Source organism: Leptodactylus fuscus, chromosome 7 (assembly GCF_031893055.1).
Source record: "Leptodactylus fuscus isolate aLepFus1 chromosome 7, aLepFus1.hap2, whole genome shotgun sequence".
Lineage (NCBI taxonomy): Eukaryota > Metazoa > Chordata > Amphibia > Anura > Leptodactylidae > Leptodactylus > Leptodactylus fuscus.
The window spans coordinates 139,496,154-139,520,173 of NC_134271.1; the positions used below are offsets into that span (position 1 = coordinate 139,496,154).

The window sequence follows — 24,020 nt, forward strand, 5'->3', positions numbered from 1 at the left end:
ATAGATTCTAAATGTATTTATACTCACTCAGTGTGAAACCTGGGCCTGTTTCGATGAACACAAAATTTCATTATCATTCATTATCTGCCCCCAGATTCATGTCCCCTCCATCTCTGCCCCCAGATTCATGTCCCCTCCATCTCTGCCCCCAGATTCATGTCCTCTCCATGTCTGCCCCCAGATTCATGTCCCCTCCATCTCTGTCCCCAGATTCATGTCCCCTCCATCTCTGCCCCCAGATTCATGTCCTCTCCATCTCTGCCCCCAGATTCATGTCCCCTCCATCTCTGCCCCCAGATTCATGTCCCTCCATCTCTGCCCCCAGATTCATGTCCTCTCCATGTCTGCCCCCAGATTCATGTCCCCTCCATCTCTGTCCCCAGATTCATGTCCCCTCCATCTCTGCCTACAGATTCATGTCCCCTCCATCTCTGCCCCCAGATTCATGTCCCCTCCATATCTGTCCCCAGATTCATGTCCCCTCCATCTCTGCCCCCAGATTCATGTCCTCTCCATCTCTGCCCCCAGATTCATGTCCCCTCCATCTCTGCCCCCAGATTCATGTCCCCTCCATTTCTGTCCCCAGATTCATGTCCTCTCCATGTCTGCCCCCAGATTCATGTCCCCTCCATCTCTGCCCCCAGATTCATGTCCCCTCCATGTCTGTCCCCAGATTCATGTCCTCTCCATGTCTGTCCCCAGATTCATGTCCTCTCCATGTCTGTCCCCAGATTCATGTCCTCTCCATATCTGCCCCCAGATTCATGTCCCCTCCATCTCTGCCCCCAGATTCATGTCCCTCCATCTCTGCCCCCAGATTCATGTCCTCTCCATGTCTGCCCCCAGATTCATGTCCTCTCCATCTCTGCCCCCAGATTCATGTCCCCTCCATCTCTGCCCCCAGATTCATGTCCCTCCATCTCTGCCCCCAGATTCATGTCCTCTCCATGTCTGCCCCCAGATTCATGTCCCCTCCATCTCTGTCCCCAGATTCATGTCCCCTCCATCTCTGCCTACAGATTCATGTCCCCTCCATCTCTGCCCCCAGATTCATGTCCTCTCCATCTCTGCCCCCAGATTCATGTCCTCTCCATCTCTGCCCCCAGATTCATGTCCCCTCCATCTCTGCCCCCAGATTCATGTCCCCTCCATCTCTGCCCCCAGATTCATGTCCTCTCCATGTCTGCCCCCAGATTCATGTCCCCTCCATCTCTGCCCCCAGATTCATGTCCCCTCCATCTCTGCCCCCAGATTCATGTCCTCTCCATGTCTGCCCCCAGATTCATGTCCCCTCCATCTCTGCCCCCAGATTCATGTCCCCTCCATCTCTGCCTCCAGATTCATGTCCCCTCCATGTCTGTCCCCAGATTCATGTCCCCTCCATCTCTGTCCCCAGATTCATGTCCCCTCCATCTCTGCCTACAGATTCATGTCCCCTCCATCTCTGCCCCCAGATTCATGTCCCCTCCATATCTGTCCCCAGATTCATGTCCCCTCCATCTCTGCCCCCAGATTCATGTCCTCTCCATCTCTGCCCCCAGATTCATGTCCCCTCCATCTCTGCCCCCAGATTCATGTCCCCTCCATTTCTGTCCCCAGATTCATGTCCTCTCCATGTCTGCCCCCAGATTCATGTCCCCTCCATCTCTGCCCCCAGATTCATGTCCCCTCCATGTCTGTCCCCAGATTCATGTCCTCTCCATGTCTGTCCCCAGATTCATGTCCTCTCCATGTCTGTCCCCAGATTCATGTCCTCTCCATATCTGCCCCCAGATTCATGTCCCCTCCATCTCTGCCCCCAGATTCATGTCCCTCCATCTCTGCCCCCAGATTCATGTCCTCTCCATGTCTGCCCCCAGATTCATGTCCTCTCCATCTCTGCCCCCAGATTCATGTCCCCTCCATCTCTGCCCCCAGATTCATGTCCCTCCATCTCTGCCCCCAGATTCATGTCCTCTCCATGTCTGCCCCCAGATTCATGTCCCCTCCATCTCTGTCCCCAGATTCATGTCCCCTCCATCTCTGCCTACAGATTCATGTCCCCTCCATCTCTGCCCCCAGATTCATGTCCTCTCCATCTCTGCCCCCAGATTCATGTCCTCTCCATCTCTGCCCCCAGATTCATGTCCCCTCCATCTCTGCCCCCAGATTCATGTCCCCTCCATCTCTGCCCCCAGATTCATGTCCTCTCCATGTCTGCCCCCAGATTCATGTCCCCTCCATCTCTGCCCCCAGATTCATGTCCCCTCCATCTCTGCCCCCAGATTCATGTCCTCTCCATGTCTGCCCCCAGATTCATGTCCCCTCCATCTCTGCCCCCAGATTCATGTCCCCTCCATCTCTGCCTCCAGATTCATGTCCCCTCCATGTCTGTCCCCAGATTCATGTCCTCTCCATGTCTGTCCCCAGATTCATGTCCTCTCCATCTCTGCCCCCAGATTCATGTCCTCTCCATGTCTGCCCCCAGATTCATGTCCCCTCCATCTCTGTCCCCAGATTCATGTCCCCTCCATCTCTGCCCCCAGATTCATGTCCTCTCCATCTCTGCCCCCAGATTCATGTCCCCTCCATCTCTGCCCCCAGATTCATGTCCCCTCCATCTCTGCCCCCAGATTCATGTCCCCTCCATCTCTGCCTCCAGATTCATGTCCCCTCCATCTCTGCCCCCAGATTCATGTCCCCTACATCTCTGCCCCCAGATTCATGTCCCCTCCATCTCTGTCCCCAGATTCATGTCCCCTCCATCTCTGCCCCCAGATTCATGTCCTCTCCATGTCTGCCCCCAGATTCATGTCCTCTCCATGTCTGCCCCCAGATTCATGTCCCCTCCATCTCTGTCCCCAGATTCATGTCCCCTCCATCTCTGTCCCCAGATTCATGTCCCCTCCATCTGTCCCCAGATTCATGTCCCCTCCATCTCTGCCTCCAGATTCATGTCCCCTCCATCTCTGCCCCCAGATTCATGTCCCCTCCATCTCTGCCTCCAGATTCATGTCCCCTCCATGTCTGCCCCCAGATTCATGTCCCCTACATCTCTGCCCCCAGATTCATGTCCCCTCCATCTCTGTCCCCAGATTCATGTCCCCTCCATCTCTGCCCCCAGATTCATGTCCCCTCCATCTCTGCCCCCAGATTCATGTCCTCTCCATGTCTGCCCCCAGATTCATGTCCTCTCCATGTCTGCCCCGATTCATGTCCCCTCCATCTCTGTCCCCAGATTCATGTCCCCTCCATCTGTCCCCAGATTCATGTCCCCTCCATCTCTGCCTCCAGATTCATGTCCCCTCCATCTCTGCCCCCAGATTCATGTCCCCTCCATCTCTGCCCCCAGATTCATGTCCCCTCCATTTCTGTACCCAGATTCATGTCCCCTCCATCTCTGCCCCCAGATTCATGTCCTCTCCATCTCTGCCCCCAGATTCATGTCCTCTCCATGTCTGCCCCCAGATTCATGTCCCCTCCATCTCTGCCCCCAGATTCGTGTCCCCTCCAACTGTCCCCAGATTCGTGTCCCCTCCATCTCTGCCCAAAGATTCATGTCCTCTCCATGTCTGTCCCCAGATTCATGTCCTCTCCATCTATGCCCCCAGATTCATGTCCTCTCCATGTCTGCCCCCAGATTCATGTCCCCTCCATCTCTGTCCCCAGATTCATGTCCTCTCCATGTCTGTCCCCAGATTCATGTCCTCCTCATGTCTGTCCCCAGATTCATGTCCTCTCCATGTCTGTCCCCAGATTCATGTCCTCTCCATCTGTGCAGACAGTGTACACATTACACTTACCTTTCTCCTCGTTCCCTCGCTGCTCTCTCTCTCTCCGCGGTCTTGCTAACAGTTAGAGATGATGAAGTAGGCAGACTACGGAGAGAGAGAGCGGCGAGAAGAACGAAGGGAATGAGGAGAAAGGTAAGTGTAATTGGGGAACTTTCCCCGCGGCACACTAGTTGAAAATCACTGTGCTATAGGACCCTTGATGACGTCATGATCATGTGATAATACTCGTCTATGGATGAGCACTGAGAGCAGAGGGAGGGTGCGTTCCTCTCCGCTCACACAGCACAGCGCGATAATTGCTGCTATGTAGAAGGACGTTCCTGACAGTGTCAGGAACGCCCTTCTGACTGTGAAGAGCTACGGTACCGGGACCGATAGCTCTTCACCCGGGGCACAGATCAGGAAAGCTGACAGTGCGCTGAATTCAGCCGCATGTGCCCAAACCCATGAAAGGTCCTTTTTAATAAATAAATACCATAAGGATTTTTTTTTTTTTTTTTAAATAATATTTAATTTCTTGATTTGTGAACTATTTACAGGTAACACTGAACGTTCTCATCTACAACATAACACTATCAAGAGAAGTCAAAAATCTGTTCCAGGGTAGACAGGTGGAGGGGACGCAACATCTGTGCCGGCAGGTATAGCTCTGCCATTGGTTATCTTCTCATCTGGGGGTCATGTTTCGATCCCCCCATACAGGCAGGGCTTTTACTGACGGTGGGGTTCTCTTCCCATTGTTGCGGTGTCTTGGCCTCGATGGACAGAGCGTGGACGGGTCCGGCTAACTCCTCCTTCAATACATCATTGACAAGTCTGTGACGCTGAATGAGAGACTTCCCATCGAACACATCAGATACCACCACCACTTTAAAGTGGGATTCCGACCCGGCGGGCACGGCATGCATGTAACTCTCATTATGCACCTCTAGGTGGCAGGGTTGCAGGTTCTGAGTCAGTTTGGCTCTGATTGACGTCTCCACAGGCTTTTCCATGCTTTGAGATCCTAAATATCTTGACGTCACCAAAGCCGAGGGAATGCGTCTACAAGACTGCAAAATCCGGGCCGGAAGCATCAGAGCTGAACGAAAGACCTGAAACCAAGGACAGGATAAAAGTTCTGTAAATGTATAGACATGGGTGACATAATAAAGATACTGAGGGCATATCCAAGGCTACAAAACAGCGCCACCTCAGCAAGGGGCCGTGACTGGTACTGCAGCATTCAGAAGTCCTGTGTTACAGCTCATACAGAGTGCTGGAGAAATGGAGTCATAGGACATAAAGGGAAACCTAGGCTAGAGGCCCTAAAGGGAGCCCCAGAGTCATGGAGCCCCCAGTACTTCATTATAACATGTGGCCACTAATGGAGTCACATGGCCACATAGTATAATGCCCCATTAGTGCCCACATGTTATTATAAATGATTGGGGACCCCTCACAGTATACTTAGTGCCCCTCCACACATTATAAAGTGTCTTACTGCCGCCTCACTAGTTAGTGACATTGACCACCAAGGAAGGATAAAAAAATACAAAATAGTTTTCTTGACTAAACCTGAGATACATCTTACAGTCCAAAATATGTCTTACATCTTATCGTTCAAAGATCAAAGCAAGTACAGGACATGTCATGCTCGTGTTTAGGGCATACACCTGGGGCACAGGCTCTACAGGGCATACACCCGGGGCACAGGCTCTACAGGGCATACACCCGGGGCGCAGGCTCTACAGGGCATACACCCGGGGCGCAGGCTCTACAGGGCATACACCCGGGGCGCAGGCTCTACAGGGCATACACCCGGGGCGCAGGCTCTACAGGGCATACACCCGGGGCGCAGGCTCTACAGGGCATACACCCGGGGCGCAGGCTCTACAGGGCATACACCCGGGGCGCAGGCTCTACAGGGCATACACCCGGGGCGCAGGCTCTACAGGGCATACACCCGGGGCGCAGGCTCTATAGGGCATACACCCGGGGCACAGGCTCTACAGGGCATACACCCGGGGCGCAGGCTCTACAGGGCATACACCCGGGGCGCAGGCTCTACAGGGCATACACCCGGGGCGCAGGCTCTACAGGGCATACACCCGGGGCGCAGGCTCTACAGGGCATACACCTGGGGCGCAGGCTCTACAGGGCATACACCAGGGGCGCAGGCTCTACAGGGCATACACCAGGGGCGCAGGCTCTACAGGGCATACACCCGGGGCGCAGGCTCTACAGGGCATACACCCGGGGCGCAGGCTCTACAGGGCATACACCAGGGGCGCAGGCTCTACAGGGCATACACCTGGGGCGCAGGCTCTACAGGGCATACACCTGGGGCGCAGGCTCTACAGGGCATACACCTGGGGCGCAGGCTCTATACTATACTATACTATAGTCTATAGGGTATACACTTTACACACAGATCCTATAGTATATACACTTGGTGCACAGGCTCTACAGGGTATACACTATCTTCTATAATCCTCCTATTACTATACCTAGCGCCCCCACCAGCCCCTGTCCTGTACCCTTCAGCCTCTCAGGGGTTACTGCACTGCCCCCTCCTCACTTACCGCTCTCTATAGTGTCCTTGCTGCCATTACACGGAAGCCCCGTTGCATGCCGGGATATGTAGTAGCAGCGCAGCCCTAAGAACTACAACTCCCATAATGCAGCAGAGCGTAGCGCCGCCTGCAGGCCGCCTGTAATACTGAAGCGCTATGGCTGAATATTGTACCCTGGAGCAGGATTACATCACCTGACCTGCTCAAACCGGGGGACTACAAGTTCCAGCAGGTCTTCCCGGGTAGGTATTATGGGCCTTGTAGTTCCCCCACATCTCAGACCTGCCATCATACGGTGTAAGAGATCACAATCTATTATTATGCGCCAAGCTTGGATTTTTGCACGTTTGGTCATTTTTGCGTTGCATTATTACAAGCTGCAGTTTCTCTCATTGACCACTAGATGGCAGAGTCGCCTCACTCGTCTCTGCTCACTCATTTACCTCAGACATCAGTGTATGAGGGGCAAAGCTGCGGGGTCTCCATTATGGGGGGATTATCATGGAGACAAGTCATACACCGGGGTTGGGGCTTATTGGTAGGTCTGCATTTAGTGGACATGTGATATCTGCCATCTTAGCACAACCTAAGGCTTCATGGTGAGCGTGCTAGCTTCTGAAATTTCCCCAAGGTGGGACTATTAAAGGATTATCTTATCTTATCTTATCTTAGCTGTGTGTTATATCCTAAGGCCACACCTCACAACAGGCCCGGGCTCCCTGAGGTAAATGAAGGTGTCTGTGTAAGGTTTGGTGGCCTACGGATATCATCCACAGGTCCGGCACATACACAGGGGGAATCCATTCACAGATCCCTCACAGTCTTATCCCGGGGTCAAAACACTAAACCCACTGTCAGGAAAGTTTCTGTAAGGAGGACCTACCTATAGCAACTACAGAATATACCCAGCCAAGGTTCTTTATCCACCATCCGCACAATCTTGCATTGAAATCTCTCGTCAATTTTTCTTTTCCATCCACATCTAGGGAGGTTAGCCACAGTGCCATGGGCTTTACACTTCTTGATGACACTGCGCACGGTAGACACAGGAACATTCAGGTCTTTGGAGATGGACTTGTAGCCTTGAGATTGCTCATGCTTCCTCACAATTTTGCTTCTCAAGTCCTCAGACAGTTCTTTGGTCTTCTTTCTTTTCTCCATGCTCAATGTGGTACACACAAGGACACAGGACAGAGGTGGAGTCAACTTTAATCCATTTCAACTGGCTGCAAGTGTGATTTAGTTATTGCCACCACCTGTTAGGTGCCTCAGGTAAGTAACAGGTGCTGTTAATTACACAAATAAGAGAAGCATCACATGATTTTTCAAACAGTGCCAATACTTTTGTCCACCCTCTTTTTTATGTTTGCTTTGGAATTATATCCAATTTGGCTTTTTGACAATTCTTTTTGTGGTTTTCCATTGAAGACAAATTAAATGAAGATAATACCAAAGAATTTGTGATTGCAATCATTTTCTGGAAGAACACGAGTATTATCTGACAGAATTGCAGGGGGGCCAATACTTTTGGCCAACACTGTAGATAGATATCTAGATAGGAGATAGATAGATAGATAGATAGATAGATAGATAGGAGATAGATAGATAGATAGATAGATAGATAGATAGGAGATAGATAGATAGATAGATAGGAGATAGAGAGATAGATAGATAGATAGATAGATAGATAGATGATAGATAGATAGAAGATGATAGATAGATAGGAGATAGATAGATAGATAGATAGATAGATAGAGATAGATAGATAGATATGTGATATAGATAGATAATAGATAGAAGGTAGATAGGAGATAGATAGATAGGAGAGATAGATAGAGAGAGATAGATAGATAGGAGATAGATAGGTAGACGAATAGAGAGAGACAGTTACACGTGAGAAATAGATAGATAGATATGTGATATAGATAGATAGAAGGTAGATAGGAGATAGATAGATAGATAGATAGATAGATAGATAGATAGATAGATAGATAGGAGATAGATAGATGATAGATAGATAGGAGATAGATAGATAGATAGATAGATAGATAGATAGTAGATAGATAGTAGATAGGAGATAGATAGATAGGAGATAGATAGATAGATAGATATGTGATATAGATAGATAGAAGGTAGATAGGAGATAGATAGATAGGAGATAGATAGTAGATAGATAGATAGATAGATGATAGATAGATAGATAGGAGATAGATAGATAGTAGATAGATAGTAGATAGATAGATAGATAGATAGATAGATAGATAGATAGATAGGAGATAGATAGATGATAGATAGATAGATAGATAGATAGATAGATAGATAGATAGATAGATAGATAGATACCACTGCTACTTTCCCTTTGTACCGGTTTTGGTTATCTCTCTTCATTGTAGATTACTCAGAAATATTTCACACCGTGTACAGGATGTTACATTTTACAGATAATGTTCTATGGTTTTCTATTTCCAATTCAGAAATTGCTAGAGATTATGAAATATAGTGAGTTACTATATAGTAGTTTTAGTTATTTCCATAACTATAAATCCTATAGATGAAATGTACTGTATATATATATATATATATATATATATATATGAACATTTTATTGATAGTATTATTATTTTAATTATTGTAATTTAAAAAAAAAAAAATCTATCTCATTTTATATTGATGGCCGATTTGCCACCAGCGGATATTACATTGCAAGACATGTGATTGACAGAAATGACCTCACAAGCAGAAGATAAATTGTCCTTAATGTACTGTTGATATTCCAGTTTATCATTAGGATTAGATGACCCTATAGTCCCTAATAAAAAATTCAATATAATAAAAAAATAAATTAAAAAAATTCTCTATTTTGTACTATTGTATACGACGACAAACAGATGTTATAAAGACGGCATCGTACATAACTGATTCTATTGTATGACTAGGGAGATGACCAAAGGCATCAAAATTTCAGCAAAGGGATTAAAAATCCCATAAAACAAACGATTAATGTTTATGATACAAGAAAATTTTTACAGGCTCTGGATCAATGACCAGTGTATTTAATGTAAGTTATTGATAATGATCCTCAAATACATTCTGTGATAATGGCCCTTAATTAAAAAATAAATAAATACATTTTTTTTGAGAATTTTATGTTTCATTTTGTTGCTATCGATATGACTATATAGTATTGCAAAAATTTAAATCTAAATTTTTTTAATTTTTTTGCTGTTGAGTGTTTCTCAAAAATTAAAACCAGTTCAGAGCTCCCAAAACTTTCAGGATGGTCTTAAGAAAATCAAAATAAAAGAAATATTCCTAAAAACAGATTTATAAAAAATTTTATTTCATGAATGATGCAAAAAATTTTGGGGGGATATAGTATTTTATGAAACAACAACACGTATTATAATTTTTTTTGTATTTTTTTTAAAGATCTATATAGTGAATTGTAAAAACACCAAACCTTTTATGCAAGTGGTTTTTTTTTTTATCATGCACAAGAAGTTTTCAAACATTTTTAAAAAATAAATAATTTGAATTTCTTTCCATAATGATAAATAATATTGAAATCTCTACTAATATTGTACATGTGATCTATTTTCAGATTGCGAGAAACATGTGTGGTCTCGTTTCATGGCTGTGTAAAATTCTATTTCGGGGACTTCAAAACCTGCAAGAGACAGATGGAAATTATTAGTAAGTGTTTCAGATAACTAGTGCCAGATACAAGGTCAGTACTCAACAAACTGTACATACATTACATGTGTCAAGAGGAATAATATTTTCTTACAAGGTGGAGATAATATTATATTGAGATGCGTAAAAAAAAAATTTGTGTTCTTGAAATTAAGTAAAATTAAATAAATAATTTTATTTTAAAGACTTTTTACATTTTTTTTCTCTTCTTTAAATTCAATTTGAAATTAAATAAATCATTTTTTAAAGACTTAAAAATTTCTGGAGAACAATTATTGTCCTGAAATTTTTAAATTGAAATTTGAAAAATTGTATAAACGGGTTTCTTCAGTCTCTAAATAATAAAAAAAAAAGTTTAAGCAATTTTTGCCTTTAGCTTTATATTGTAGATTACTGTTTTATAAATTTACATAATTCATAATATATATATTTATATGATGTGATTTCCATTAAGACACAAAAATATGTATTTTTTAAAAAATATAAATTAATTACATAATTGCTTATGTAAAAGCTAAAATAAAATTATTAAAAAAATTGCAAACCAAATAGATGGAACAGTTCAAGCTGATTACATTTGGACTAATCTGTTTTACAACATATATAAATATGATGGTAATTAATACATTTCGGTAATTAAAACATTAACTTGGCACGCTACATTTGCTCCGATACGGATCTTGTATACAAGCATCTCCAGATATAGAAACGTATTACATTTGTGAATTTTTCATGCCTGCAGAATTAATATTTCACGCTAAGATCGTAGACCGGGAATTTCTACAACATTATTCTATTACTAAACAATGTACCGTACTTCATCTATATACATGTTAAATTAACGACAAAAAAAAGTTTAATCAGTGCCAATTAAATTACACTAATAAAGAATTACCTCTACTAATGTTTTATTTAAGTTGCAAAAATTTTCAGTCTTTTTTTCCGCTTATAATTTCATAGATTTTTTTTACATTACTATTAACGAAACATTTTATTAACTTAATTGAAAAAAAATCATGATTACTAATAATTAAAAAAAAAAATAGCAACAGTATGGCTTAATTGAAATCTGACATTTTAACAAGAACAACACTGTGATATAGTTTAAAAAAAATATTAAAATATATACTAATAGAAAATATAATAAAAAGAAATAAAAAAAATATAGAACTATAGAATTTTTTTTGTTTTTTCAGTTACAGGCACTAGCCCTGAAATGTCTTTTACACACACATTATATATAATATTGTGAATATTTGATAGCAAATTTAGTTACTTATTAATTTTGAGTGCAAAATTTCAAAAATGTTATCAAAAAGTTAAGGCGGCAAACAAAAGAAAGATTATTCTATTTTTTCTTCTCTATGACATGGCAGCTTGTATTTTTCCTGTAGGAGGGGGTATTGCTCACAAAAGTCTGCTTTCCGTATTCTACAAGCGTAGCTCCACAGATGGTTTCAGAGGACCTTTTAGACTGCTCCCAGCTCCCAGCCCCAGTGTGAAAATTCAGATTTTCATTTTTTATCTCATTTTTTTTGTCCATTTTCTTTTTATGCTGGTATAAATATCATAGTTGGGAGTATAGAAAACTGCAAGTTTAGAATCTGAGTTGAGGGATGAGAATTATTTATGTTTTGCAAAATTATGAATTTGCTAACGTAAGAAAAACAAGAATAATTTAAATTTTCTGCCCATATGTTAGATTTAATGTCACTAGTAGTCTTTTGGGACTGAAGAAGGAATTGGTAATATTGTTGGCACTTGCCTGTTTTAAATAAATCGGTTGTCATGGTATAGGGTAGGCAAGTTGTTCTGTTGCATTTTTTAAATGATAGATTTTATGATTTATTTTTTTTAAATTGTTCACTTTTTTATAACTTTTTTTGTTAATTGAAATTTTTTTTCATTATTTTATCAAATTCCTCTAATGTGAATTAAATGCATTCCCTTGTAGCACGGTATTAATGAGTTATGCCTTATTTAGACAAATTCATTGGCCGTGTGATGCCCGTGATCCGTGAAAAAAAAATGTTAATACACTATTTTTTTTAATAGATTGGGCTGACGGGAACGTTTTCACGTACATGATTAACCCATTTAGGCTAATAGTCAAAAATAAAATACTGCATGGATTCTGCACTCACTGTATGAATATAACCTTATTCTCAGAATACACAATCAATTGTTGGTCATGTGGGTCCAACGCTTGGGACTCCCAATGATCAGTCAAATGAGATGAATTCAGAGTCACTCCAATGTACTTGACCATTGGAAAGGTATTGTCAATCCTTTATCAACCATGCGGTATCCAGATCGGTAATTTTCCTCTAAAATCCTAGATTAAAGGGTTGACTGGTTTATGAAATCTGTTGTTACATACCCTTTAAATACTTTCTCAATTATTGGAGGGAGCCATCTATTATCCAAAATATAGAGTGGCTACAAAGAAGAGCTCTCTCAATTTCATTGGAGGACCTGTTATATCTATGCATGAAGCAGACATCCTGTTAATTTCAATAGGAATTGTGTAATACTTGTTTCCTCCTGTGGTGGCGCTGCAGGAAAATGGACCAGAAGCTGGTAGGTTTCCCAACAGATTACAGTTGATCAGTGGTCACATTGTGATCAGTGTATTTTTCTGGTACTGTTTTAATAAAAAAAGTGATTGTCCAAAGCGATCATCTGATTTCATTAAAGTGTTGAACCATGTCAAGCCAAAACATATTCGTGTCTATGATACCATTGACACTCCTCCAAAAATTCTAAAATGACACCTCGGTATGTTCTTGACCAACCAAGTATATCCAAAGTCAATAATAGGTTCAGCTGTAGATGAGTTAAGGGAATCCATCATAGGCACTTGTGTTATTTTTATTGGGTATATTATGGGCCTACGACAGATGCACCAGGGAAGTCTTCCTGCTGTCCGAGCCAAAACTAACCCGAATCTGGTTGTCCACAAGTCTACATACTATTTACTACCTTCCTACCGTATATACTCGAGTGTAAGCCAAATTTTTCAGCACAGTTTTTGTGCTGAAAAAGCCCCCCATAGCTTATACTCAAGTCAAGCAAAAAAAAATTTTTATTTTTTTTTTGGGAGGGGGGTCTATGACCAGCCGCAATAGTAATGTATAGAATCTCCCATAAAATAGTGAAAAAAAAGCTTTAAAAAAATATAATAAAAAAATAAAGTAAATAAAAGTTGTAAATCCCTCCTTTCCCTAGAATATATATAAAAGTAGAAAATGACTGTGAAACACATACACATTAGGTATCCCTGTGTCTGACAGTGCCCGGTCTACTGAATATAGGGTATTTTATTGAAATACATAAAAAACATGATATGACAATGCTAATATTGTAATAAATATGACGAAGCCAGGAAGTGGCGATACGCGCGTCGGGTTCACCTAATCTGGGTAGGCTCATTATTATTTGTATTAACAGTGCTAGGTGTTTGGTCTTTATGAGTATTCACCTCTTTTGTGGGTATATAGTTTATTTATATTTATGTTATTGTGTTTCACTTCACTATTGTTATTATATGTTACTATGTAACTCTTATCATCTGTTTCTACATTGAGTGAATTAGTTGTGGTTTCACATTGTTTACACTTAAGACCTTGCCTGCATTACTACTTACATGGTACAACATTGAGCCTCCCATATTATGGTCATTATGTTACTTTTGGTCCTTCCCATATTTATTACAATATTAGCATTGTCATATCATGTTTTTTATGTATTTCAATAAAATATTCTATTTTTATCTATAAGTGATCCTGTCATTTTGACATAGATTTTATTGGTGTATAGTGGATTCACTGTTTTTGAGCCTTTTTGCATTTTGTATAGTGAATATAAGGTATCTGAAGTGCTCCTGTTCCATTGGGAAGGGGTTAATTGGAGCACTGCAGATACCCTATATTCAACCAGGCTGAATTCCACGTGGGGAAAAAAAAACCAGTCCTCAAGCTCGGGGAAGGGGCAGACAGACAACCAAAACACCCCCTCCCCTTCCCCAGCACCCAGCAACTACTGCACCCAAAAACTCTGACTATTTTAATTTTTTAAATTTTCCAGTAGCTGCTGCATTTCCCCCCCTCGGCTTATACTCAAGTCAATAAGTTTTCCCAGTTTTTTGTGGTAAAATTAGGGGTCTCGGCTTATATTCGGGTCGGCTTATACTCAAGTATATATGGTACTTTTTAAGAGTCTTTGCTTTTCCGCAAAAATAAATTAACAAAAAATTCCCTAATGAAAAAAATGGGTTGTATCCTCCCACCTGACCAAAAAAAATGAAATGCTGGCGACAGCTTGACTAGATTACTATATTTTAATTTTTGGTTTGCTGGATACATTTTTCACATTGTTGACTAGATTCCTCCTCAGTAAGAGAAGAGCTGGAAGAACTAAGATCTGTGCCGCCATCTTGAATGTCACAGAGGGAGTTTCATACAAACAGTAAAAAGCCAAAAACTTTTATTAAATATAACGTGACAGATTACATGTTTTGGGTTGTATATGCCTTTTTCAATTGTAACTGATGTGCACATACTACATCAATGCAGAAAGAAACACCACTGGCAATCACCTGCATAGACCAGGAACATCCCCTGAACGTGGTTGGGCAGACACGAATGGTGACTGGATGCTGAGGACAATGCCAACATCACGTACTTGAAAGATCAATCCTCCACATGACATAGCAGAGACATGGTCACCAAAGAGTTGGCTTGGTCAACCAGTTAGATCAGTAGAAGGAAAGGAAGGAACCTCTTTGGATGGTGACTGAGCCTTGAGGACAATGCCAATATCATGTACCTGAAAGATCCATCCTTCACATGACATAAGCAGAGACATGGTCACCAGACAGATGGTTTGGCCAACTAGTTAGATCAGTAGAACGAATGGAAGGAGCATCTCTGGATGGTGACTGGGCTCTAAGGACAGTGCCCATATTGTGTACCTGAAAGATCCATTTTCCATATGACTAGCAGAGGCATGGTTATTGGACAGATGGCTTGGCCAGCCAGTTAGATTGGTAGAAGGAAAGGAAGGAGCATCTCTGGACGGTCACTGGGCCCTTAGGACAATGCCAATATCATGTACCTGAAAGATCCATCCTTCACATGACATAAGCAGAGACATGGTCACTGGATAGGTGGCTTGGCCTACCAGTTAGATCGGTAGAAGGAAAGGAAGGAGCATCTTTGGATGGTTATTGGGCTCTAAGGACAGTGCCCATATTGTGTACATGAAAGATCCATACACCATATGACATAACTGGAGGCATGGTCACTGGACAGTTGGCTTGGCCAACCAGTTAGACCTGAAGAATGGGTATATACCCCGAAATATGTAATCTGTGACATTTTATAAAGTTCCTCCTTTACACTATGTGTTGACTATGAAACTTCATCCATGACATTCGAGGCAACAGTGCAGATCTTTTCTAGCATTTTCTTCTAAGCTTTCCATGTTCTTTTCTTCCTTAGTACCTCCAGTCATAGGACATCCGATGGCAGGCAGCCAAGGATTGGAGCACCTCTATTTTTGATATGCTTGTTTAGTTGTGGATTTACACAGCAACCAAAGATGAGCACCTAACCTAAGGGGCACTTGAAGGAGACGAACACCTCCATGTATTTTTACAGTTTCCATCACCCCTCACTCCAAGTTTTCCATAAGGCTGTTATTTGTGCTTACAGCATTATTGTGGCAATAATGTTGTCAGACTTTAGCCCCTTTCCCTCATGTAAACACCATAGGGACCACGAGTAGGATTGAGCGATCAGGATCGGAAAAGATCGGATTCCGATCGGTGATCATATAAATTTCACGATCGCGATCGGATTCCCGATCCCAATCTTTTCCGGCTGGATCGAGGTTGGAGGTTATTTCACACAATGCTTGGCTACTGGCCAATCATTGTGGGAAAAGCTGAGATTAGGATTGAGCAATCGGGATCGGGAAAGATCGGATCTCCATCGGAGATCGAGCAAATTTCACAATCGGGATCTGCTGGAAAATGATTGAAAATCGGATTTTAAAAACGATCCTGAAATCTCAAGATCGGCTCAACCCTAACCAGGAGTCATAAAAATACTGCTCATCTTTTGGCCCGCCATCTTCCTCTTTCTGTGCTGGGAATGCAATTCCTTTTATAGATCACTTTTGCAACCTACTAAAAGTTAAATAATCTTAAGAAGTTCTTCCATTGTTTGTACCTAGTAGCATCATGTGTCGCAATGGTTACAGACTACAAACAAATCCAGTGTGTAGTCGGTAACCGCAGTCATGTGTTACTCCCTTCTTTTGCCACCTCTAGTGATTTGTCTTGGTTATTTTGGATAAAGGGTAGACGGAAATGAGTAACACGCGACTAAAGGATCAGACTACGCACATAGATGGTTTGTAGTCTGTAACTATGGCGAGACATAGGTCAGCCTTGGAGCTGTATACAAAAACAGTAGAAGATTGTTGTTCAAGGTTATACTCATAATAAAAACATTGGTTTCAAAAGTGTACCTAACCTTTAATGTTTCTCCAAGGTAGAATGTCACAGTGATATGGGGTTTCTATTTTAGGTGACCTACGTTTCAACTTCAAGGCTTCTTCGCACATGTTCTATGATTTTATATACGACAGGCTCTTTAAAGAATCCTACAGATTTAGTTTTACTGTTCTGCACTAAACATGCCTGTTAACATAAATGGGAGACATCTGCTGAGGGTTTTACTTTTGACCTACAGCAGAAGACATCTTAACCTAAGCATTTTTACAGTCCGTCGGAGCAGAGGTGGCCACTTCCAGCTGTTACGGCACTAATATGTTTTTGACTATTGCAAATCTGGCAATTAATGAGCTGAACTTGGGCAAACTGGACCCAAAATCAAAAATATTTTACAGTTAGATTGTGAACTGTTAGGTTCATAGTCCAAAAATAGGCTTTGTCCCATGAAAAAGGTGTAGATTGGGCCCAATGACAACGCCATTTCCTTTAATTGACACTGCCCAACTGATTCTGGCAAAGTTGTAATGTTTTCTATAGCCCACAGCATTCCCGAGCAATCAGTGCTGTTAGTTTTGGTGTCTGATATTATAATTCAGCTCAGTACTCGGTCAGAGAAGACAAGGGGGTTTAAGTTTGAACTCTGACACTGTTCATCTCTGCATGGACAGTGTCAAAAAACTTTAGTCACTCCCACTTATCTGGTTCTGTCTGAGACCACCCACTTGACGGTATGTCCCCTGTGCTGCCTGTAGACTCTCAAGTGACGCCCTCCATCTTCTTCTCGCGACCACCTCTTCTCTAGGTCTTCAACCGAAAACGCCGGTTGCGTATGTGCGGCGGCCATTTTCCTGTGGCCTCTTACGCAATTGTCCATTCAGCCACAGTCAAATGGCACATGCGCAATCGGCACTTTTGGTTGAAGACGCGGAGAAGAAGATTTTTGAAATAGAGTCTTGCAGTAATACTACCTTCTTTAGATTCCCTGGATCTCCTGTTTTGTTTTGTTTTTGACAGTAGGCAAATTCCCTTTAGGAATCTAAATATCAAGTAAAAAAAAAAAATTTTGAAAATAATAATTTTTATTCTTTTCCATAGATGTCCAGCTGCTTACTCTAGACTGAAGGATCATCGCTCCCTCTTCAACCTTGAGACCATTCTGATCCCATTAAAAATGTGAATCCTTAAAAGGATCTGAAACTTCCAAGTAAATCACCAAAGTAACTGATTTATGTGAAAAACCCCAGGAATGTGTCTGTGTGCCTTACAGCAGAGGCTGCAATCATCCTTAATTAAGAGTTGCACAGGTCTCAAAAAGCTGTCGGCCTGCGGCTGGTTTCACAAGGCCTGACAGGGGTCAGGTCCTGACCTTTGTGCAGGCAGAAGGGGGGGGTGTAAGGGTAAGTAACATGAACTCAAACCAGGTGTATGCCCTTAGGACTATCTCAGGTCATATGCCTCCCTCCTTTACTATGGGTTCATATCCCATCTCCATCACGTTCCCTACTGTTCTTCCCTTTATTCATTAGTCGTAATGAATTGATTAAGTGGAAACTTAAGTGTGACAAGACAAGTGTATGGACATAGTGGAAACGGAGACGTGAAATTAGTAATTTTTAGTTATCAATTTAAAATTTTTATTGTGGTAAAAAAATTCTAGTACAAAAATTTGTATGGTTAAAAAAAAAAAATTCTAGTTTGTTAATTTTTAGGAAAACATTCATTATGAAATCGGTTACCAACTAGAATTTTTTTTACCGTGTTGACAAAAATTTCCGATTTTTAAAATTATTCAGTTGTAGTTATCAATTAAAATGTTTATTATGGTAAAAAAATTTGTATGGAAAAAAATTCTAGTTTGTAAATTTTTATGAAAACATTCATTATGAAATCGGTTACCAAGTAGAATTTTTTTTACTGTGTTGACAAAAATTTCCCATTTTTACAATTATTCAAATTTAGGTATCAATTAAAAATTTTTATTATGGAGAAAAAAGTTCTATTTTTTAACTCTTCATGGAGACATTAAATTAATAAATCAGTTATCAATTTAGTTTTTATTGTGTTGACCAAAGTTTCCAGGGAGACATTAAATTCAATTTTAGTTATCTTCCAGTTTAGAAAATTTTCATGTAGACAGGAAATTAATAATTCAATTTCTGGTATCAGTTTAAAACTTTTATTGTGATGGTAAAAATTTCCAAAAATAAATGTTAATGAATAAAATGCAAATGTAAAACGAGCTTCATAAAATTTGCTACATTTGGGGGAATTTATTAAAATTGGCATTTCCTATATCATTCTTAGTAAAGGCCCGATTGGTGCAAGGCATGGCTAAATTATCCAGTGGCTCCCATAGGCTCACACTTGTATGCTAGTCAGGGGCTGGCCTACATTACTATAGCTCACGCCAGTGATAATAAATAAGTGGGCCAAGGGGACCTTGCCCTGGTCAGCCTTGATTTTGGCCCAGCATGTTCGTATATGGCACATATTTGGCACGAGAAAGGGCTGTGTGCCAAAGATGATCTACAATAACACCATTTATACCAGAAAACCCATCGGGGCAGATTTATTACACCTTGTACAACAGTTCTCTGGTGTACAAGGCATAAAAAGTTGCAAAGTTGCTTGTTTTTGCGTAAAATATATGTAACTTTTTGTTTTCTGCTTCACTCTCCCCACTTTCCCAAAAAGGGTTCATAGTGAGGGCTTCCTGGGGGCATGGGCGTTCGTCCCACCAGTTCTATTACCATTTACCCTAGAAATAGGCCGTAAATGATGCAAGAAATATACATGAGCTATGAACTGGTGTACACTTTCCCTCAGGTACGTGGCACGGTAGGGGGTGTGCTCATTTTTGAGGAGACATTGTCATAAATTAGGTGCACCTTTCGTCGGCTCAGGGGTTAATAATGCCAGTCTTCATAAATGTGCTCCAGTGGGTTGATAAATCCCTTGCCCTCCATTGTGTCTTTAATTTGTAAAATTTTTGTAATATTTTTGTATCATGTAATTTTTTTATTTTTTTTTAAAGGGATCCTATCATTAAAACTCAATTTTTTGCCCTAACACGTAGAAATAGCCTTAAGAAAGGCTATTCATCTCCTACCTTTAGATGTCTTCTCCACACCACCGTTCAGTATAAATCCCGGTTTTCATAAATCCCGGTTTTCATTGGTATGCAAATGAGTTATCTTGCAGCACTGGAATCTGGCCCCAGCGCTCAAACAGCACTGGGGGCATCCCCAATGCTGCGAGAGAAATCTCCAGCGCCGCCTCCATCTTCTTCAGGAACGGCCTCTCTTCGATTCTTCTTCCGGTACTGGAGTGAAACTTCTAGGCCTCAGTCAGCCGACTGCACATGCCCACAGGCCACACGAAAATGGGTGCTTACAATACTGTGTAAGCGGCCATTTTGTTGTGGTCGGTGGGAATGCGCAGTCGGCTTTGCCCTAGGCCTAGAAGATTGAAGCCAGCGCTGGAAGAAGACGCGTCAAGAGGACATTCCTGAAGAAGATGGAGGCGGCGCTGGAGAGTTCTCTCGCAGCATTGGGGATGCCCACAGTGCTGTTTGAACGCTGGGGCCCGCCTCCAGTGCTGCAAGAGAACTCATTCGCATACTGGCGAAAACCAGGACTTCCGCAGAATGGTGGCGTGGAGAAGACATCTAAAGGTAGGAGAAGAATAGCCTTTCTTAAGGCTATTCCTACGTGTTAGGGACAAAAAATTGAGTTTTAATGATAGAATCTCTTTAAATACGTACCCCTAAAAAATGAAATAATATTTTTGCCTTCATTAACATAGAACTTTGGCCATTGTGCATTTTTGAAAAAAAAAAACAACCCAAAACTCACCATTCCATTTTTGAGTTACACATTTTTTTTTTATGGATTTTTCTTGGTTCTAGCCACATAACATTTCTCTTTATAATTCACCTGTTTACTTGCTTGGATACTCTGATATGATGCCATTATCTTGACCACAGATGAGTCAGACCTGAGGGCCATATCTGAATCGCCCTGCAGGTCAGGCGGTTTTCTTGGCAGGATATGGAAGCGGTTGAGGGTTTCTTCTCCTTGTGGTGACACCAGCTGCTGGTAACAAGGCCACTTTATGGAATAAAGCTTGCATTATGCAGGAGGCATTTTCTAACTCATAAATAACACAAAAATGTGATGTCAGGCTGGCAGCGCCTTTGTTTGGGCCGCAATACGCTTGGTGTGTGGAATTCACAGCTCCATCTTACCACTAAGGAATGTGTCGCCTATATTCCTTTAATTCCTGTGACATTAGCATTCTGCTCATGGGCCACCGGCCAGCGAGATGGTTTTAGGGTTTTACATATACAATTGCTATAGGAGGGTGAAAACTATCACAAGAGCTGCTATTGTCCGGAAAAATGACTTTTTGTTGCTTCCATAGGAGCTTAGAAGGACACCAGGGTGATTTAAAGTTAAGGCCTCATGAAGCTCTCTATCTATCTCTTATCTATCTATCTCTTATCTATCTATCTATCTATCTATCTATCTATCTATCTATCATCTATCTATCTGTCATCCATTTATGATTATCAATATCTATCTATCTATCTATCTATCTATCTCCTATCTATCATCTATCTATCTATCTATCTATCTATCTATCTATGTATTATCTATCTATCTATTTATTTATCTATCTCCTATCTATCTATCTATCTATCTATCTATCTATCTATCTATCATCTATCTATCTGTCATCCATTTATGATTATCAATATCTATCTATCTATCTATCTCCTATCTATCTATCTATCTATCTATCTATCTATCTATCTATCTATCTATCTATCTATCTATTATCTATCTAATATCTATATATCTATCTTCTATCTATCTATCTATCTATCTATCTATCTATCTCCTATCTATCTATTAGATATCTGTCCAATATATATCTACTATCTCTTTCTAATATCTCTATCTGTCTGTCCGTCCGTCTGTCCATCCATCCATCTATCCAACAGTAAGAAGCCCATCTGCTCCGACAAGGCGACCTCATTCAGTTGGGACACTACACTAAATAAATGTGAATACAGGGCAAGTAGGATCCAGAGCCGTACTCTACTCAAGGTTAAGGCCCAACATAGCGGCTTCAGCCAACATAGCAGCTTCAGCAAAAAAAACACGGTGCCAAAGCATCACAGTTTTTGACGCAGAGCTTTTACCAGAAAGGTTTCCTCTGCTTCCATTATACTTTTAGGGAAGCCACCTATTTCCAAAACCGCAACGGTTTTGGAAACTGCATAATTTCCATTGCATGTATTTTCCTGCAAGGTGTAGCGAATCCAATCCACATTGCAGTGACTGTAAAATGCAGCGGTTTCTGCCGTGGAGTTTCCGCCATGTGGGGCCTGGCTTAAAATAGCATTCCTCTCAATTGCACGGGTCTATTTAATTGGAATAGAGTATACTTTTCAGTTTCCCATCTGCTGCAGGCTATTTTGGTGTAGAGTATGGATCTGGATCCTACTTGCCCTGTATTCACATTGCAGATCTATTCTGGGTCCAAGAGAGGTATGTTTATTTACTGTAGGGTCCATCACCATAGTAGCATTTCTCAAGTGTTTGTGGGGGTCACTACCTAGACCATCTTGTATCTATCTATCTATCTATCTATCTATCCATCCATCTATCTCCTATCTCTTTCTGTCTCTATCTATCTATCTCATACCTATCTCTATCTATCAAATCAAACAGGCTTTATTGGCACGTCCAAATAGATATTTGGCATTGCCAAAGCTAGTAAAATGTGTGTGTGTGTGTGTGTGTGGGGGGGGGGGGTTGGGGGTTGGAGTCGGGGGGGGGGAGAGTTGGGGGTTAAGGGGGAGAGTGGTGGGTATGGTGGGGTGGGGGGGTGATTCGGGGTATAACAGTCCGTGGAGTCTCATCTTCCTCTTGGTGACAGCTGTATGGGGGGTGGGGTGGGGGGTGATTTGGGATACCCCAAATCTCTATCTATCTATCTATCTATCTACAGTGTTTTCCAATAGTATTGGCACCCCTGCAATTCTGTCAGATAATACTAATTTTCTTCCAGAAAATGATTGCAATCACAAACTCTTTGGTATTAATATCTTCATTTAATTTGTCTTCAATGGAAAACCACAAAAAGAATTGTAAAAAAGCCAAATTGGATATAATTCCACAGCAAACATAAAAAGGGGGTGGACAAAAGTATTGGCACTGTTTGAAAAATCATGTGATGCTTTTCTAATTTGTGTAATTAACAGCACCTGTTACTTACTTGAGGCACCTAACAGGTGGTGGCAATAACTAAATCACACTTGCAGCCAGTTGAAATGGATTAAAGTTGACTCAACCTCTGTCCTGTGTCCTTGTGTGACCACATTGAGCATGGAGAAAAGAAAGAAGACCAAAGAACTGCCTGAGGACTTGAGAAGCAAAATTGTGAGGAAGCATGAGCAATCTCAAGGCTACAAGTCCATCTCCAAAGACCTGAATGTTCCTGTGTCTACCGTGCGCAGTGTCATCAAGAAGTTTAAAGTCCATGGCACTGTGGCTAACCACCCTAGATGTGGAGGGAAAAGAAAAATTGACGAGAGATTTCAACGCAAGATTGTACGGATGGTGGATAAAGAACCTCAACTAACATCCAAACAAGTTCAAGCTGCCCTGCAGTCCGAGGGTGCAACAGTGTCACCCCGTACTATCCGTCAGCGTCTGAATGAAAAGGGCCTGTAGGGTAGGAGACCCAGGAAGACCCCACTTCTTACCCAGAGACATAAAAAAGCCAGGCTGGAGTTTGCCAAAACTTACCTGAGAAAGCCAAAAACGTTTTGGAAGAATGTTCTCTGGTCAGATGAGACAAAAGTAGGAAAAGGCCTCAACATAGAGTTTACAGGGAAAAAAAAGAGGCCTTCAAAGAAAAGAAGACGCCCCCTACAGTCAGACATGGCGGAGGTCCCTGATGTTTTGGGGTTGCTTTGCTGCCTCTGGCACTGGACTGCTTGACCGTGTGCATGGCATTATGAAGTATGAAGACTACCAACACATTGTGCAGCATAATGTAGGGCCCAGTGTGAGAAAGCTGGGTCTCCCTCAGAGGTCAGGGGTCTTCCAGCAGGACAATGACCCAAAACACACTTCAGGTCAGCACTAGAAAATGGTGGTGAGAGAAAGCCCTGGAGACTTGTAAAGTGGCAGCAATGAGTCCAGCCCTGAATCCCATAGAACACCTGTGGGGGAGGAGAGATCTCTTGGTGGCAGTTTGGAGAAGGCCCCCTTCACATCTCAGGGGGACCTGGAGCAGTTTGCCAAAGAAGAATGGTCTAAAATTCCAGCAGAGCCTTGTAAGAAACTCATTGCTGGTTAGCGGAAGCAGTTGTGCGCAGTTATTGTGTCTAAAGGTTGTGCTACCAAGTATTAGGCTGAGGGCGCCAATACTTCTGTCCGGCCCATTTTTGGAGTTTTGTGTAAA

General features: G+C 42.0%; 1 protein-coding gene across 1 annotated transcript; it reads right to left on the reverse strand.

The window, feature by feature from the left end:
• Positions 1-4,299: 4,299 nt before the first annotated feature.
• Positions 4,300-6,384, reverse strand: BOLA1 (bolA family member 1). Its single transcript, XM_075281148.1, has 2 exons — positions 6,338-6,384; positions 4,300-4,867 (listed from the first exon to the last, which is right to left on the reverse strand). The coding sequence occupies exon 2, from the start codon at positions 4,847-4,849 to the stop codon at positions 4,433-4,435; it is 417 nt and encodes a 138-aa protein (XP_075137249.1). The 5' UTR covers positions 4,850-4,867; positions 6,338-6,384; the 3' UTR covers positions 4,300-4,432.
• Between the last annotated feature and the right edge of the window lie 17,636 nt (positions 6,385-24,020).